At 42.5% G+C, this 16220-nt stretch overlaps 1 protein-coding gene across 2 annotated transcripts; it reads right to left on the reverse strand.

Moving 5' to 3' along the window:
• Nucleotides 1–1491: 1491 nt before the first annotated feature.
• Nucleotides 1492–16163, reverse strand: LSMEM1 (leucine rich single-pass membrane protein 1). Of its 2 annotated transcripts, XM_046020599.1 has the most exons (4): nucleotides 15578–16163; nucleotides 8340–8468; nucleotides 6479–6607; nucleotides 1492–2860 (listed from the first exon to the last, which is right to left on the reverse strand). In XM_046020599.1, exons 2-4 carry the CDS (start codon nucleotides 8461–8463, stop codon nucleotides 2730–2732), a joined length of 384 nt encoding a protein of 127 aa, XP_045876555.1. In that variant the 5' UTR covers nucleotides 8464–8468; nucleotides 15578–16163; the 3' UTR covers nucleotides 1492–2729. The 2 variants fall into 2 exon arrangements, with proteins under 2 accessions (XP_045876555.1, XP_045876554.1); XM_046020598.1 differs by lacking the exon at nucleotides 15578–16163 and having other exon boundaries at nucleotides 8340–8975.
• Nucleotides 16164–16220: the final 57 nt, after the last annotated feature.

The raw sequence follows: 16220 nt of genomic DNA on the forward strand, positions 1-16220 counted from the left end.
CCTCTGCCCTTCACTCCCTTTGCTTGTGTTTTCTCTCTGTCTCTCTCTCTCAAAAAAAATAAATAAAATCTTAAAAAAATAAAGAAAGAAAGGGCCTGGCCTGGGACCTGGAGGCAGGTGTGTGTAATCCTTCTATCACAGTGGAGCCCATTGCCAGAAAAAAAAATTCCTCTCTCTCTAAGCCCCTTGTGAACACATACAGAGTCCAAAGAATGATGCAAATGTTCTTTTCTTTTCCTATTAGGATATGTCTCAGGTCAGCTGTCTTTTCTATTTCTTTTTCTCCTCTGCTAGCTCCCTCTTTCCACTGAACCCTGTGGCACGTTATTAGTGCTGGACAGACAGATTCCTGGCTCCATCTCAGGTAGGCAAATGTGGACCCTGATGTTCGTCAGACTAGATTATTTGGTAAACAATAAAACCCTCCTGCATTTATTGATCATCTCCTAGAGCACAGTAAATTTTTTGCTACAAATCCCCTCACCCCATCATCCTTGGCCGGATGAGATCAGGATGCTATGGTCTCAAACACTGCAGCAGAAAAAATATTTTGGCTTTAAGTCCCAAAGACTTAATGCAGAGGTTTAAATGCAGTGGGTTATTTCCACCATACCATACTTACTACTTTTAAAAATAATAATTACAATAACAACTCATACTTACTTTGTTTCTGCTAGTTTTCAGTGCTTTATTAAGCACTGAAGGCTTTGTTAAGCCTCCCAACAATATAAGAAATAGATTTAATAATTATCCAGTTTTGCTGAAGTTAATTTTCCAAAACTCACAATAAACAGTGGCAGCAGCATCCAAACCAGGAAATTGGGTTCCCCAGCCCATGTCTCAACCGCCATATTTGACTGCTATGTGGGCAAAGTGTACTAAGATTCAGTAATGCAAGAAGAATTTGTTCTCAAGACCTCATGTCCAGCATGGTGATGATAGTTAACAACACCGTACTGTATACCTGAAATGTCTTAAGAGGACAGCTCTTCAATATTCTTTTTCTTTTTTAAGATTTTATTTATTTATTTGACAGAGAGAGAGATCACAAGCAGGCAGAGAGAGGAAGGGAAGCAGGCTCCCTGCCTAGCAGAGAGCCCAATGTGGGGCTCGATCCCAGGACCCTGGGATCATGACCTGAGCTGAAGGCAGAGGCTTTAACCCACTGAGCCACCCAGGTGCCCCAGCTCTTCAATATTCTTACCCCTAAATCCCCCAAACACAAATGGTAACTATAAAGGTGATGCATATATTAATTAATTTAATTGTGGTGCTCATCCAACAATATGTATATCAAAACATCAAGTTGTATACCTTAAATATATACAATTTTTATATGTCAATGATAGCTCAAGAAAGCTATTTAAAAAGAAAGGAAAGGGGCGCCTGGGAGGCTCGGTCAGTTGGGCATCCAACTGTTGATTTTGGCTCAGGTCATGATCTCAGGGTCCCGGGATTGAGCCCTGCGTCTCTCTCCTTCCTGATAAATTATTTTGCCACAACCCAACAATGGTTCAATAAGATTTTTCAGTACACACAAATTTTAGATTATTAAAATATTCTATTGACATCTATCAATTTTAAGAAGCGAGTATGCAGGACAAATGCTTTTGAGCGCAAAAATAGGTAAGTAAAATGTCTTGTGTTTATTTCATCAACTAGTGTTGTAAAATGTAAATGTGTGTGTTTGTGTTTAATAGTTAATGACAGGGTTTTGATCAGCCCAAAATGAGAGAATTGCAATGCATTCTTCAATAAACTTGCACAATATATTTGCATTACATAAAAGATTTTCTAAGACTCACATGCTTTTTAAGCTCATTTATATCACAGCATATCATATCACAAACTGTGTACCTGACCTTTTGAGCTAAAACAGGGCAGATTCCAGATATTCCAAATATAGAATTTCCTCCTGTAGTTTTGTAAAGACCACAAACTTATCAGATTTCTTCAAAATTAATCAGCAGAACACTGAGGGTTTTTTGCATGATAAAGGAAGCCAACAAAGCTTATATAATTTATATATATAACCATACATTTCCCTTATTCCCCAATTAAATGTGAACTCTTCTAAAGTAGATAGACGGTTTGCACAAAGAGCTCAATAAACATTGGTTAAATAACTCAGGCTCTCTCTTTTGACTCCCACCCTACCATACACATATCAGTACTACTAGCAGATACCAGAAGGCAACTGGCTCTGAAGTCAGCCCAGCCCCTGTCCCTGGGGAAGTAAGAGTCAGCGTTTAATCACCTGAGCAGAATTTCTTTTATTGAGAAGAGTCATCACCTGGTTCCCTTGAATACAGATAATTCACTGGATTCATTAAGCTGTCACAGGAATTCATAAGCGTGCTTGAGGTGCCATGAACCTCACTGGCTCAGTGAACTTATTCTGATGACAAAGCTCCTTTTGTAAGAGAAGGTGTAGGTGCGGAGCCGAATTCTCTTGCTAACCTTTGGTTCTCCTTCATGTCAGCCACCCTTAACCCCAATGAAGCAGAAGAACCCTACCATAAAATGGGCCCTTTTCTGCCCAGTACCCCCATGGCCCTTTGCGTTGGAGTCGCTCCCATCCCTGCAGCCGATAGTTGGCCCCAGGGTTGGGATCCCGAATCAGATAATCTGTTGCCTGCAGAAATGCGCATGCTCAGTTCATGACCCTGTGTGCGCCCAGTCAAGTGCGAAGCTCCGGTGTTAGCAGGTGCTTTTAGATGTTCATTTCTTTAGTTTTGTTCAGCGTCCAGTTGATTGAGTCGCTTTACAATCAGGCTGTTGATTTTCTTAAGATCGTCTATGTCCTTTCCCTCAGCTGTTAGTCTTCTTGACACGTCATCCAACTTGTTTCCAGTTTGAACTTCAAAATGGAAAACAGACTGCGTTACACTGGTTCCCGGGCTGTTGCGTCAGGACTCGTTAGTGCCTTGTGTTGGGGCTTAGCTGAGTGCTGAAACGACCCCTTGGCCAGTCCCCTGCTCCAGTCTCCCAGGCAGCCCAGAATCCCGGGAAAGGAATTGCTTAAGACTAAAGTTATCTACCAAGTGAATTATTTTTACAATTTGTTGGGGCCAGCCTAGACTACCTTTGGAAGCTCCCCACAGATTTTGGTTGAGAAACATCACCGTGAGCAACCAAGGGAAACCACCCGCATGTCTCATTATGAGCATGTCAGGGAAGTGATTCTTACTTTGTCTTTTCCAGAGACCGCTTCTCAAAATGTTTTTGCCTCCTCATCAGGAAATGAGGTTTTCTGGGTTTCAGTCTTTTTTTTTTTTTAAGATTTTATTTATTTATTTGACATACAGAGATCACAAGTAGGCAGAAAAGCAGGAGGCAGAGGGAGGGAGTTGTGGGGGAGCAGGCCCCCCGCAGAGCAAAGAACCTGATGCAGGGCTGGATCCTAAGACCCTGGGACCCTGACCTGAGCTGAAGGCAGAGACTTTAACCCGCTGAGCCACCCAGGCGCCCCTGGGTTTTGGTCTCTTTTGACATAGCCCTGCTGGTTCTGGATTGCCAGCCCATAAATGAATATGTAAGAATTCCCCTCAGACCATCCTGAGAACAGAGACAGATTTTCAAAATAAACCAAACTCCTGGTCATAAAGTCAGCTACGGTACGGAACATACTGAGGTCTGCTGATTAGAGTTAAAATTTACAGGAAATGCAGCACAAAATCCACACTTAATATTTGAGCTTCTTGATTTCCATTTTAGGCAAGTTTTTTCCAAGTTATCTGTCAGGAACTAATGGTGGTAACATGCCAGGAGACTTAGTGAATAAACTAATATGGGAAGGAAAACTAGACATTAGAGCTTCCCCTTCCAGGCTTGGGACAAATTATTGTTTAGAAGCTGCTTCTTCCCCATGTTTGAAAAATTATGCTGGACGAATTATGGTCCAAAACATGAAGGAAGGATCTCAATTGAGATTTGCTGCAGAGCAAGATGGAAATATCACTTGCTTCTGGGGAAAAATGTGAAACTGAAGTAAATTCCTAACACACGAGATACTTTCCCCTCTTGGGAACCTCCTAGAACATTAGTCACAAAGAGAAGGAAGCAGCAGCCATGTTGGCTTAACTGTGTTCCACAATACACTGATTCCAAATTAAATTCCAAAAAAAAAGGGTTGCATGTGCAAAAAAGTTACAGAAAAATTATATACTGACTTGCCTCTCGGAAACTCAGAGGAAGGTAAAAAAAAAGAGCATTATCTAACTCAGCAATTCTCAGGTGCATTTGACCATAGGATCCTTTTTTTCTTCAGACAACATTTAATAACATCCTATGCCTCCACTATTCTCAGGAACACACTGCCTGGCCACTAGAAACTGCTACCAGAGGCATCCATAGTTATCTACCCTTGCTGTCTATTATTCCTTTTTAGGACAGGGATTATGACAAAAACCTAAGGCCCGTTGTTGGGGTTTTATTTTTTTCTAAGATTTTTATTTATTTATTTGAGAGAGAGAGAGAGACAGAGATTGTGAGAAAGAGCACAAGCTGGGAGGAAAAAGAGAACCAGACACCCTGGCTGAGCAAGGAGCCTAACCTGGGGCTTGATCCCAGGACCCTGGGATCATGACCAGAGCCAAAGGCAGATGCTTAACTGACTGAGCCACCCAGGTGTCCCGAGGCCCCATGGTTTAATAAGAAAGTAATCAGCATAAAATAAGCCTTCTCTCTCATGTAAAAAGACCAGAGTTTTAAAGAATACTGTTTCTTCCACTTCAGAGAAAGATTACAAATCTGCACTCAATCCTACTGAGAGCAAAAAGATTTCCTTGTTAAAGAGGAGCACAGGCCAAGTTCATTTCCAGATGCCTGTGCCAACTCTGGTCTTAGTTGGAGTTAAGTTTTGTCTGAAAACCAGAGGAAGTCCTTACTTTATTACTTCAACGCAGGAAATGAAGGGCAGGGGAGCTCTGGAGCCGGACAGATGAGGGTTTTGATCCTGGTTCTGCCTCTGATTAGCAGGGTAAACACGGAGAGGTAAACTCTCTGGACCTTAGTCTTGCATTGATGAAATAGAAATATTAAATACAACCTCAAGACATAAAAATTAAGATAATGAATTTATGTGTCTGGCACAGAGCAACTGTCCAATAAAGACATCCTTTATTCATGTCTTCTTCCATTTGTTAATATGACTTTGCCCTCAATATAAAACACCAGCAGCAAATATAAAGTAAACCATATTTATAAGGATGCTGATAAAGTCATGCTCTTTGAGGTAGGGCAGGAGAGTCTTTGGGCACTTATGAGCTGTGGACCTTGGGCACGGTAGTTTAATTCAGTCACTGTCCCAGATGGGTGCGGCTGAATGATATTTGGAGCATTCATTTTGGCTGGTGTAACATGTTAGAAGGTAATCCATAGGCTCTTTATGGTCCTGAAGGTTTAGGAACAAACCACATCCAGCCGACGGTCAGATACAAGGGCACCTTGTCAGGAAAGTTGCCCTTGCAGCTTCTAAGTGCAAGAAGGCAAGGGCTGGGCGAGAAAGAAGCGATTAAACATGATGCCTCCCCACCTGCCCCCACCCACAGGCTGGATAAAAACCTTTTAGCTGGAAGGAGGGAGTTTGGGGAACAAAAAGGGTGGGAAGCTATCGAGGAGTCACTTCCTCTGCCTACCCGTCTCCCATCATCCACCAGCACTACCTCTAATCCTGAATGAATTTAAATTAAGGGCATTCCAAAGACATGGGCTCCACTTCTCAATGCAGAAAACAAAGTAGGAAAGGGCAGAAGGAATGACAGTGTGGTGGATCCAGGGGGAAAGGGTGTCAAAGACGACTCCCTCCCCTCAGGCTTCTTTCACTCTTCTCTCAGGGCTGGAAGGAAGCTGAAAAAAATCCTCGATGATGGCCCACAGGGGTTAGCTGAGAGAGAGCACTGGTGGGCTTGAGGGCAGGGGGCGGTCTTTTGGGTGAGGAGCTGTGTGGGACAGCCCAGGTCCCCACGGGAGAGGTCAGGCCCAGGCTGAGAGCAGGCAGGGCAGCGAGGAGAGCCCAGGCACCGTCAAACAGGAAAGAAGTGGTCTTGCCGCCTTCCTGACACTGCCTGCCGGGGTGCCCTGCAAAGCCCTCAGTGCTACTAGCTGATTCCTGGGAAGTGAGAAAACCTGGAAAGGAGTTGGAAGCCTGAGCATGACTCTGCTACACACCTGAATTAATAGAACCGTTTTACACTGGACCAAGAAAACCAACAGTCACCAAGGATAAGCCGCCGGCCATTTGGACAGCTAGGGACTCCAAGTAAGAGAGTAAAGTCCTAAGTAAACTTTGGGCACCATGAGCTTGTGTCCCCATGATCCTCCCGGAGCCGCAGGGCTCACTCAGGGCCACCGCACACCCTCTGTCTTTGAGCATAGCTGTGAGTGCCAAAAAGCACAACTCCTCCCAGAACAAAGTTAACCAACCAGCCACAAAGTGAGAGCCTTTGAGTAATGAGAACAAGCCGGTGGTACTTACCTATTAGAAAAATCACGAAGGAAACCAGTGCCAGGCTGACAATCAGCACAATTACCAGCCCCATAAAAAACAGACTGTGACTTCCGTTTCCTGAGTTAGTGCCAACATCCGGGATTTTCTCCTCAAGGGCTGATAGGAAACAAACAAAAACAATGACAAAAACTCCTCTGCAGATGGCTTGTCCACAGACCTGAACTGTCCCCATGATTAGAGGTGTGAGTAAGGGATATACCCGTTTTCCCCAGTGATCGCCCTGGAGAGTGACTTAGGTTTTAAGAATGACTTTGGGATGGTGCTCTTTGTGAATTTTTTACCTTCTTCAACATTGGTATTCAAAAAACAAGGAATCTCCTTGGAAAGTTCTTTGAAGATGGTGTTAACACTGAAGGAGCAGGACCGGGGCTTTTCCTGGGTTGGGTAGAGGAAGCTACATACGTTAAAGGCTCAGAATGTTGGAGGCTCTGTTTCACCTTCTGCCAATGTGACCCAGGAGTAAAACACAGCTGGCTGGGACACCTCTTCTAAGCAGAAGGCTGACTACTCTGGGATGTCACCCAAAGACAGAGATGTCTCCTTGCATCATGGGAGTCATCAGTGAAGCCCACATCCATTTAAGCAGAAAAATGGCTCCAATGTATTTTCGTCTCTTAGAAGCATCTTTGGGATCAAGCTGCTCTGGAAACAAGGTTCTTTTAAATGTTCTGAAGTTAAATTGAGACTGCAACCATGCTTTTAAGGCAGCTTGGGTCAACCAGAGGACAAAGTGTCTGCATGTGGCCATCATTTTGTAAGGCCCGTGTGCCTAGTGACATCCAAACTAAATTCAGTAAGAAATAGAGAGATTTGGGAAGACTAATGACTTCCTTTCTGTATTCTCTCCTCCTCGGCATTGGTCCCACACACGGTGCTACTTGATTGTAGCTGGGTGAGTGCTTGTGTCCTGGGCCAAGTCACCCTACAACAACCTTTGCTTCCTAATCAAAGTGATGGCATAAGTTGGCATCCAAACACCTGCGTCTATTGAGACTGACCCAGTAAAAGCAGGTGAAACCCCAAACGCATTAAAATGAAGAAACAAGCAAGACCTCAGGAAGGATGGAAAAGGGGAATAATAGGTGTAAATTTGGGACAGTCAGAGTTTAGAATGGGAGTGGAACAAATGGCCAGTGGAAGATTAATGCCTGTGTTTGAATGTCAGAGTTTAAGCTGGAAAAATAGGGCTTGGAATGATCTGACCGAGCTCGCTTACAATATTTAGGGAACAAAGTCTACATTTAATATTTGACGGATTTTTGTTTTGCTTTCCCCCTCCTTTCTTAACCCTTTAATTGGGGCCATTTGTAATGTGTAAGTAGAAAATTAAGTTGATTTCTTTGCCCAATAAAATTCTAATGCCTTTTTAAGAGCTGGAGGAATGTGTGGAGCATTTTCCAGGAATCCACTATGAAGCCAGAGCTCTCTAGGGAAGTGGGCCCCACTCGTGATGTGGATGGGGTCCCCACCAGGTGCAACAGATGCCCAGAGGGAGGAGCAAGGCTCTTGGAAGACCTGCAGCCTCCAACCCTTTCCTGGGAGAGACACTCCACAGGAAAGTCTCAGAACCCTTGAAGACATATTCCAAATCTTGCTTAGGAGCCAAGAAAGCCCCTACACCTGGCAAGTATTAAGAGAACAAAAACAAAAATTGCCTAATAATAAATAGCACTTCCGTTGTTGAGCTGTTCCTAATGCCTACCCTGACCCCCCCCACACACACCCCAGGTCCAGATTAGCATTTGCTATTTTTAGGTGGCCTGGAAGCCAGGAAGGGCCACAGAGCCTGGGAGGGCGCACATACGGAACAGGTGCTCAGCGCACGTACAGAACAGGTGCTGTGATCCCGTAGGGCAGAGGTTAAGTTTGTTTAAGTCGTTTATGGAATCCACAATATAAAGTTTTCTGTCTTCAGGCATGCCTCCAGGGCCCGTGTCCTGGGAATGATTCATTGTTCCTGGAAGAAAAGAGGGACGTGAAGCAGAAGGCTGGGCCCAGGAGCCCCTGTCACAAGAAACACAGGCCACAGGCACATAAAGAACCCTCCACATGCATTCCTTTCAGCCAAAGGTCTAGAAGAGCTTTGCTTGTCCAGAAGGAAATTTTTCCTTGTGGGGACAACTTTGTATCTACTCTTTTTGCCTGGCTTGCCAGGAAGCTCAGAATCAAGTGTGTGGCCCAGTCTGAACCCTTTACATCTTGCTTCTCTGAATATCCTTCCCCTCCTCTGCTGATACCTCAGTTCTATTTTCCCCGGGCCTCCTTTTTTATTTTCTAAGTTATTTTAAAATATTTTTTCTTTTATTACATTGTTTATATTCTGGTGAAATGCCTCAAATCCTTTTCCCAAGAAAAGTATGTATAAACATATAGAAGAATAAAACTAAGCTATTCAGCCTTGGGCCCAAAGATTCTGAGGGGAGAAGAGAGTATTAGGATGAACTGTCCTAACTGCATGAGGCTTTAAAACAAAACTGCAATTTTCTTTTAACTCTTTATTTTTTTAATCTATTGTTTATTTATTTATTTTCTCCATTCTTACTTATTTTTTATTTATATATATATATAGAGAGAGAGAGAGAGAGAGAGAGAGAGTGGGGGATGGGGCAGAGGCAGACCGGGAGAGAGAATCTCAAGCAGACACCACACTGAGCACAGAGACCAACATGGGGCTCGATCCCATGACCCTGAGATCATGACCAGAGCTGAAACTGAGAGGCAGACACTCAACCAATGGCACAAAACTGCCATTTTCATATTTTTTTAAAAGATTTTATTTATTTATTTGATAGAGATTGCAACTAGTCAGAGAGGCAGGCAGGGAGAGAGAGGAGGAAGCAGGCTCTCCGCTGAGCAGAGAGCCCGATGTGGGGCTTGATCCCAGGACCCTGGGATCATGACCTGAGCCAAAGGCAGAGGCTTTAACCCACTGAGCCACCCAGGCGCCCCCCATTTTCATATTTTATATTCTCCCTCAATATGTCATTTCTACCTTAAATGTACCCTTTAGCCCTGAGTTGTTGGCTGGGAGTCCTCAAGACGAAATGTTCACAAGCTTAGAAGCTATAGACAGGAACCCTATGGCGAGCTGGAGACCAGACTCTGGGACATCCGAGGTCTCTTCCCTCTGAGTTTCCTTAGATCAAGGTCACTTACATAATACAGAATTTTAAAAGTGAGGCTTACATTTTCTAACAACAGCACCACTTCAAGCAACCCCGAAAAGCCTGAATGGATTAAAAAGGTCTATTTTAAGCTGTCTGTCCAGTACAACAGAGAAATGACGGCCCTTTAACTACATGAAATGCAGAGCTCTAGGAAGACAAACTCAAATTACTATCAAAGCTGTCTCCTTCACAGTTCTCTCTTTTCATAAAATGAGTCTGATAGTGATACCGGGCTTTTTGATCTGAAAGGGATGGTAGACATGCTCTGGTCTGGTTCTCATCCTTCCCTCAGTGGGGAAATCGAAGCTGAGCTGGGGAATGCCCGAGATCATACATTTAGTTAGTTGCAGAGCTGGAAGTGGGCCTCTTGCTTCAGAGTTCAGTGCGTCGTCCCTTTCTTCTCCACATCCCTCCCTAACCCTCTTTCAAACCTCAGCTCAAACCTCTCACCTCCTCTAAGAATCAACCTGCTTCTCCTCTGTGCTTGTGCTGGATGCGGTACCTGCTTCCACCAGAACGCTTACCCTGTTTTACAACATTTATTGCTCCCATCTTTGACTTTCCCAAAACTCCTGAGGGTCAGCGCCGAATTCTCCAAGTGCCCAGTGTCAAATGTATAAGCCAGAGACTTACAGTAAGTGGGAGTAATTAACATATTTTATTCAAGAGCTGAAGCTCACCATTTTCAAAAAAATTTAAGGCAATTAATAATAAATACACTAATAGAAATAAAACAGTGTAAAAATCCTCGTGTGATATCTACCTGGCCTCTGGTAAACTCAATAAGCTTTGTGCCTGCTGATAGGAAGCAACACACTACTTCCCGTAAACATTTTACAATTTTCCTTCAATAGCAGTTACAGAATGAAGAAAAATAGGAGAAACCAAATTCAGGGGGGGGGGAAATGTGAACAACTGTAGAAGATCTGAAAAAAGAATCAGCCATTTACTAAGTAGATTAAATTCTATTCTAAAATATTAAAAACCAGGAATTTTCCAGTGATAACTGAAACCCACTAGGACTTATGAAAAAATATATATATATGCTCCTGAAGTCCTAAGAAAAACAGCGAGTTCAGAATGACCTGGGGTGCCTGGGTGGCTCAGTCAGTTGAGAGGCCACCTCTTGATTTCAGCTCATGGTCTCAGGATCGAGCCCCATATTCTGCTCCGTGCTCAGCGGGGAGTCTGCTTAGGAGGCTCTCACCCTCCCTCAGTCCCTCCCACCACATATGCTCTCTCTCTCTCTCTAAAATGAATAAATAGATCTTTTTTAAAAATGTCATGGACTCAGGGCGCCTGTGTGGCTCAGTGGGTTGAGGCCTCTGCCTTCAGCTCGGATCATGATCCCAGGGTCCTGGGATCGAGTCCCGCATTGGGCTCTCTGCTCAGCGGAGAGCCTGCTTCCCTTCCTCTCTCTCTGCCTGCCTCTCTGCCTAGTTGTGATCTCTGTCTATCAAATAAATAAATAAAATATTTTTTTAAAAATGTCATGGACTCATTAAACTTTTGCTCAATCAAAATCAACTGAACAAGGTGTTGCAGTTACCCTGAAATTTTAATTAACAAAAATACATAATTCTCTGGGTAGCTTAGCTACTACTGAAGCACACCTTAGATATTGATATTACTGAATTCCAAATAGACCCATGGAGCATTCATAAGGGAATGACATGGAGTGGTCATTTTTTAAAAAGCAGCAGTAGTATATAAAATAAAGGAGCCTTAGAGATCAATCAAATCTTATCCTCTCACAGGTAAAACCGTAGTGACTGAGGCATGGTCACAGATTTCTATTCTTCCAGAGATGTTTTGTGTGTTATCATCTCGTATACTTTACTCTCCCCGATGCTAAAATTTGATGAAGACTAAAGGTTATATGTTTCACATTATAAGATCATCATTCCAGCCATGGCTCCTATTTTAGGCTTGGTGACTGACGCGTGGTTCATTTTTGGATCTCTGACTTAATGTCCTTGAGCCTTAGCTTCCCCTTTAGGAATGGAATTTGTATTGCTCAAATCTCAGACTGAAGCTTAATTGACGTTTACAAAGTGGAGGGCCAACTAGAAAATCATAGCCACGAAAGCTTAACCCAAGAGCCGTGCAGTTAATTAAATCTCCAAATCATTAGCCTTGTTACTGCTGACTACAAAGGTGACTCAGGGCAACATGAAGTCCAAAAGCACTAAGGCAGCAACTTAAGAGAAAGCTATGAAGGGCCCTGAAAGTAAATTTCTTATTCAGGATTAAGTCACAATATAAAGAGATGTCATTTTCATGTATTTTTAAAATTAACTACAACATGCAAATGGAAAATAAAGACCTGGCCAAGAAAACAGAGTTGGGCATCTGTGGTTCACGGCCACCAAGTGCTCACCAATGACTCGATAAGTAAGTGGATACAGGATCACATGGCCCTAAAATGTGGACCCACGGCTGTTGGCATCCAGTTGTTGCTATCTGTGGCTCCTCCGTAGAAGGGCAACCATCAGCAGGGTTGGTTACTAAATTCTGCATCACCCCGGCTCAGCCCTCCTCCCTAATCCTGGTGTGCAAATTTGCTCATTAAAGTTGACCAAAGTAGTTTCCTTTTAGTGGAGCCCTTTCTGATACCTGGCACTAAAACATGTAAGTAATTTCATTTTCCTCCAGCTTAGATCATTGCTCACAACTGATTCTTTTAATCATTTAAGGACTCTTTCACTACCTAAAAATATTCTGACAGTATAGTTGTCTATGAAAAATGTCTTTGCTCTTTATGTTTTAACCAAAGGTGCTCGGTCTCAAAGCTCGGAAGTAACACACTGATATTGCTTGCCACAGGATCGGAATTGTTATAATCGGGCATAACGCAAAGCTAACAGGAAGCTTTATTGAGTGAGTCATGGTAATTTGTTCTTTAATTCCATTTCAGAGTCAGTGCCTCTTCACATTCAGGAATTAATTTTTTAAATCAAGTCTAAATCATTTCTATCAAAAGTTAAAAGCTCAGAGTGCATGCAACAAGAAACATCCCAGGCTCAAGAATCTTAATGCAGGTAGGCAGAGTAATAACATGCAAATTACTTACAAAAATGTGAGTTTTGACTGCTAGGAGGCCAGGAAAAGAAAAAAAAAAAAAACTAATCAGAAGCAACTGCAACAAAACTTTACAAATTCTGTGGTTCTTTCTTTGCCTTCCTTCAGCGCACGGGTGCTCCTACAAGGCCCAGAAACCCCAGCATGATGTCGGTCTATATTTAGTGTTCATTTAGCCAAGCCATGTAAGATGCCAAATACTTTTTTCAAAATGTCTGAGGTTTTTGGTGAATATATTGCTGAAACTGTGCTTTGAAAATAAAAAGCCACCATGCTTTGATTCAGTTGGTAACTGATGAATTCCTTATTAGACCAAAGTTAATGTCCTTATTTGGCTGGTGTGTGTATGTAAGCAGACACTTTGTAGCGCCTCGGCCACAGTATGCGCCCATATATAAACGTCCACTAGCGGACTGGAGCTGCCATCCTAACAACTACCTTGCACAATACTCCAGACCAGGCAGAGGATGGCAATCAGCAAGGACAGAACAAGGTTGTGATATTAACTAGGGGCATGGCACGTCAGAGCCCCTAGGGCGTCCAGTCACTAGGAAACAGGATTGTGAGAGGGAGATTTTGTGGCTCCAGACCCACCGCAGGAGAGGGAAGCACTTGTCTCATCCACCTCCCTGTCTACTGGAAGGCTTTATTTACTGAGTTTTTAAGGCATCCTCCTTTCTCAGGAATGTCAGGCTTTCTCTTGTGTGGTTCCCTCACACACACGCCAAGGAGCTTCTGCCCTCTGCTGTACATAAAAGGAGCTACAGTGAGTCCTGCCTTCCCCGTGAGTCCCATTTGAAGGCCACAGGGACAGACTCTCCCAGCAGGATGCTGAGGGCTGGGTGCTGAACGGATTCGCAGTCATTTCTAATCCCACCTTCCACTGCCACGTCTAAGACAGACATTATTTGTCCTTGAAACATTTTTTATGTCAATGAGAAAATATTGGCTTCACAGAACTTCCTTTACATTTTACATTCAGTACAAACCTCACCCTACTTTTAGGGGAAAGGAAGGCCATTTTCTTAGGCTTCAACTGTACCAGCGGACCAATTCATGCAGAAGACATTATAACTCATAACTGCCTTCTCAAACTATATTGTACATTAAAAACCTATGCCAAATTCCATGAAAAATGAAAATGTTTGCTGTTATCAGCCTGTTTTTAAAATACTCTCCTGACTACCTTATCTGTCTTAAACCATCAAATCTTTGAAAAAATAATAGAATGGCCTCATTTAGAGCATTTACTGTTTTTCTCTCTCCTATAGTCTTAAAAGCCTGTGAAGTATCAATTCCCTCCAGGGATGAGGAAAATGGAGCCTAAGCAATTCCTTATACCAAAATCTGAGTAAAACAATTTTTTTAAGATTTTATGTTTTTGAGAGAGACAGAGATAGCAAGAAAGCATGAGTGGGAAGAGGAAGAGACAGGCTCCCTGCTGAGCAGGGAGCCCGATGCGAGACTCCATCCCAGGACCCTGGGACCATGACTTGAGCTGAAGGCAGACATTTAACCAAGTGAGCCACCCAGGTGCCCCTGAATTTTTAAACCAGTGAAGGGGCTGAAAGTTTTTATAGCTTATGACCAATTGTCTCCCAATTCTGGAGAACTACATTAAGAGCAAAGCAAGAGGACACACCTCATTTTATCTATTACATACCTGAAAGAACACATCAGGAATAGTTCAAAGCCACAAGAAGAAAATAGGTATTCTCACCTGAGTTGCTTAATCTGGGGGCATTTTTAAGTATTTTTTATTTCAAATACTTTATTCTATCTAGATTCAATTCCCAGAAAATTCAGTGGATGCCACTTGAATCATGGAACGCTGGTTGTTCCAAAATTAATGCTTGAGTCTCAAAGAACTTAGTAGGCAGGGACCATTTTAAATTCCTTTAAACCAGCAAGATTAACGAAGAATCAAGGAATGAACTTGTCTGTCATACACCATTTTACTACTTTCAAGAAAACTCAAACATTTGTATACACTGAATCCCCATTAATCCTTGTTGAGCAAACATACATAAATTTCATGAAAATGTATCCATCTATAAACCTAAGAAGCAGATAAACACTCTTCTTCCTCCTAAAACCCCAGCTAAAAGGCAGAATAGATACACAGATTTCAAAACCACAAGAAAGAAAATTGGAAGAAACAACACCGAACAATATTTCAATAAATGTATTAAATATGGAAGAGACCGTGGTTGTTAGCCTCCCTTCGCAGGCCTCCAGAGGACCATCACTGATGCGTGAGGGAACCTGCAGAGTCCAGGTGGGCTCAAGAATTGGAGGCAACAATAAGTATGGAGCTAAACACAAGAAGGTCATTTCAGGAACACTGGAAAACTACATTATAGAAATCTCCCAGAAAGAAAAATGAATGAAAAATAAGGAATCCAGCAGCTTTAGTTATGTCATGGGGTTTGGACACAAAGAAAGTGTGTGTGTGTGTGTGTGTGTGTGCGCGTGCGCGCGTCCAGCTGGGTTTTTTGGCTTGGGGAGGGTACAGTGCAGGGCGTGGTCAAGAACTTAACAATATTTTCCGGCTTGCCAGGGGCCACCAAAGCACAGTATCACACAATTTTAGAACACTAAAAAACCTCTAACAAAAAAACAAAGAAATCAGAAATAAATACTGTGCATCACAACACTTTAATTAGAATAGAGCAATGCCTTTGAAAATCTTGATTATATACCAATCCATACTACCTTTCAGACAAGTAGTACTCTCAAAGTAATCGACCTCCCATGCACCCATTCCTGAAGTTACTGAAGAAAGTGTTCCACTTCAACAATTAAGTAATCTAATTACCAAGACATAGGGTCCAGGAAATGCAAACTCCAATCTGAGAGAGAAACAAATCGCAGGATGATGAAGTCTCAGGAAACAGCTGTATACATGGGTAAGAAAGAACTTAGTTTACACTGAAACAAGTACAAAGTAGAGCTCTGACCATGTCAAAAATAGATGTAAAGAAGTTTTACCTATTTGAGACTGTTTTGGAAGAAGTAGTGACGTGTATGTAAAACCAAGACAAGATGTTGAGAATGGAAACAGAAGCACAATGAACTAGTTCGGGAATGAACACAGAAATATGGTCGCTATAATACAATGATGCCAATTTAATGAAAAAATACTGGGAGAATGAGAAAAAAGTAAAAAGACAGAAACCTTCATCTATCAAATTGGAGCTGTCAGATGTTTCTAAACATAGCAAATTAATAAATAAGCAGTATAAGCCCCACTCAGAAATATGAAACCAAGGTGCTAGGAAAAAACCTCAAGGCTGAAATGCCCCCTAAGAAATGGAAAAGGATGGTGTCAGGAGCTGACATTTTTCCTTACAATCCTTGCGGTACTATTAAGCTATGTATACAGATCACTTTAATAAAAATTCATTATTTGCATGGAGCACTGGGTGTTGTGCAAAAAGAATGAATACTGTTACACTGAA

This window comes from Meles meles, chromosome 10 (assembly GCF_922984935.1).
Source record: "Meles meles chromosome 10, mMelMel3.1 paternal haplotype, whole genome shotgun sequence".
NCBI classification, from domain to species: Eukaryota; Metazoa; Chordata; class Mammalia; order Carnivora; family Mustelidae; genus Meles; species Meles meles.

What these genes read in the sequence shown, in the direction of transcription:
- LSMEM1 (XM_046020598.1), bottom strand. Translation starts at nt 8,562, where the DNA reads ATGTGGAGGGTTCTTTATGTGCCTGTGGCCTGTGTTTCTTGTGACAGG. An exon ending in GGGATCACAGCACCTGTTCT is followed by an intron (nt 6,608 to 8,339) that starts GTACGTGCGCTG and finishes GTTTCCTATCAG; the next exon opens with CCCTTGAGGAGAAAATCCCG. An exon ending in CTTCGTGATTTTTCTAATAG is followed by an intron (nt 2,861 to 6,478) that starts GTAAGTACCACC and finishes TCCATTTTGAAG; the next exon opens with TTCAAACTGGAAACAAGTTG.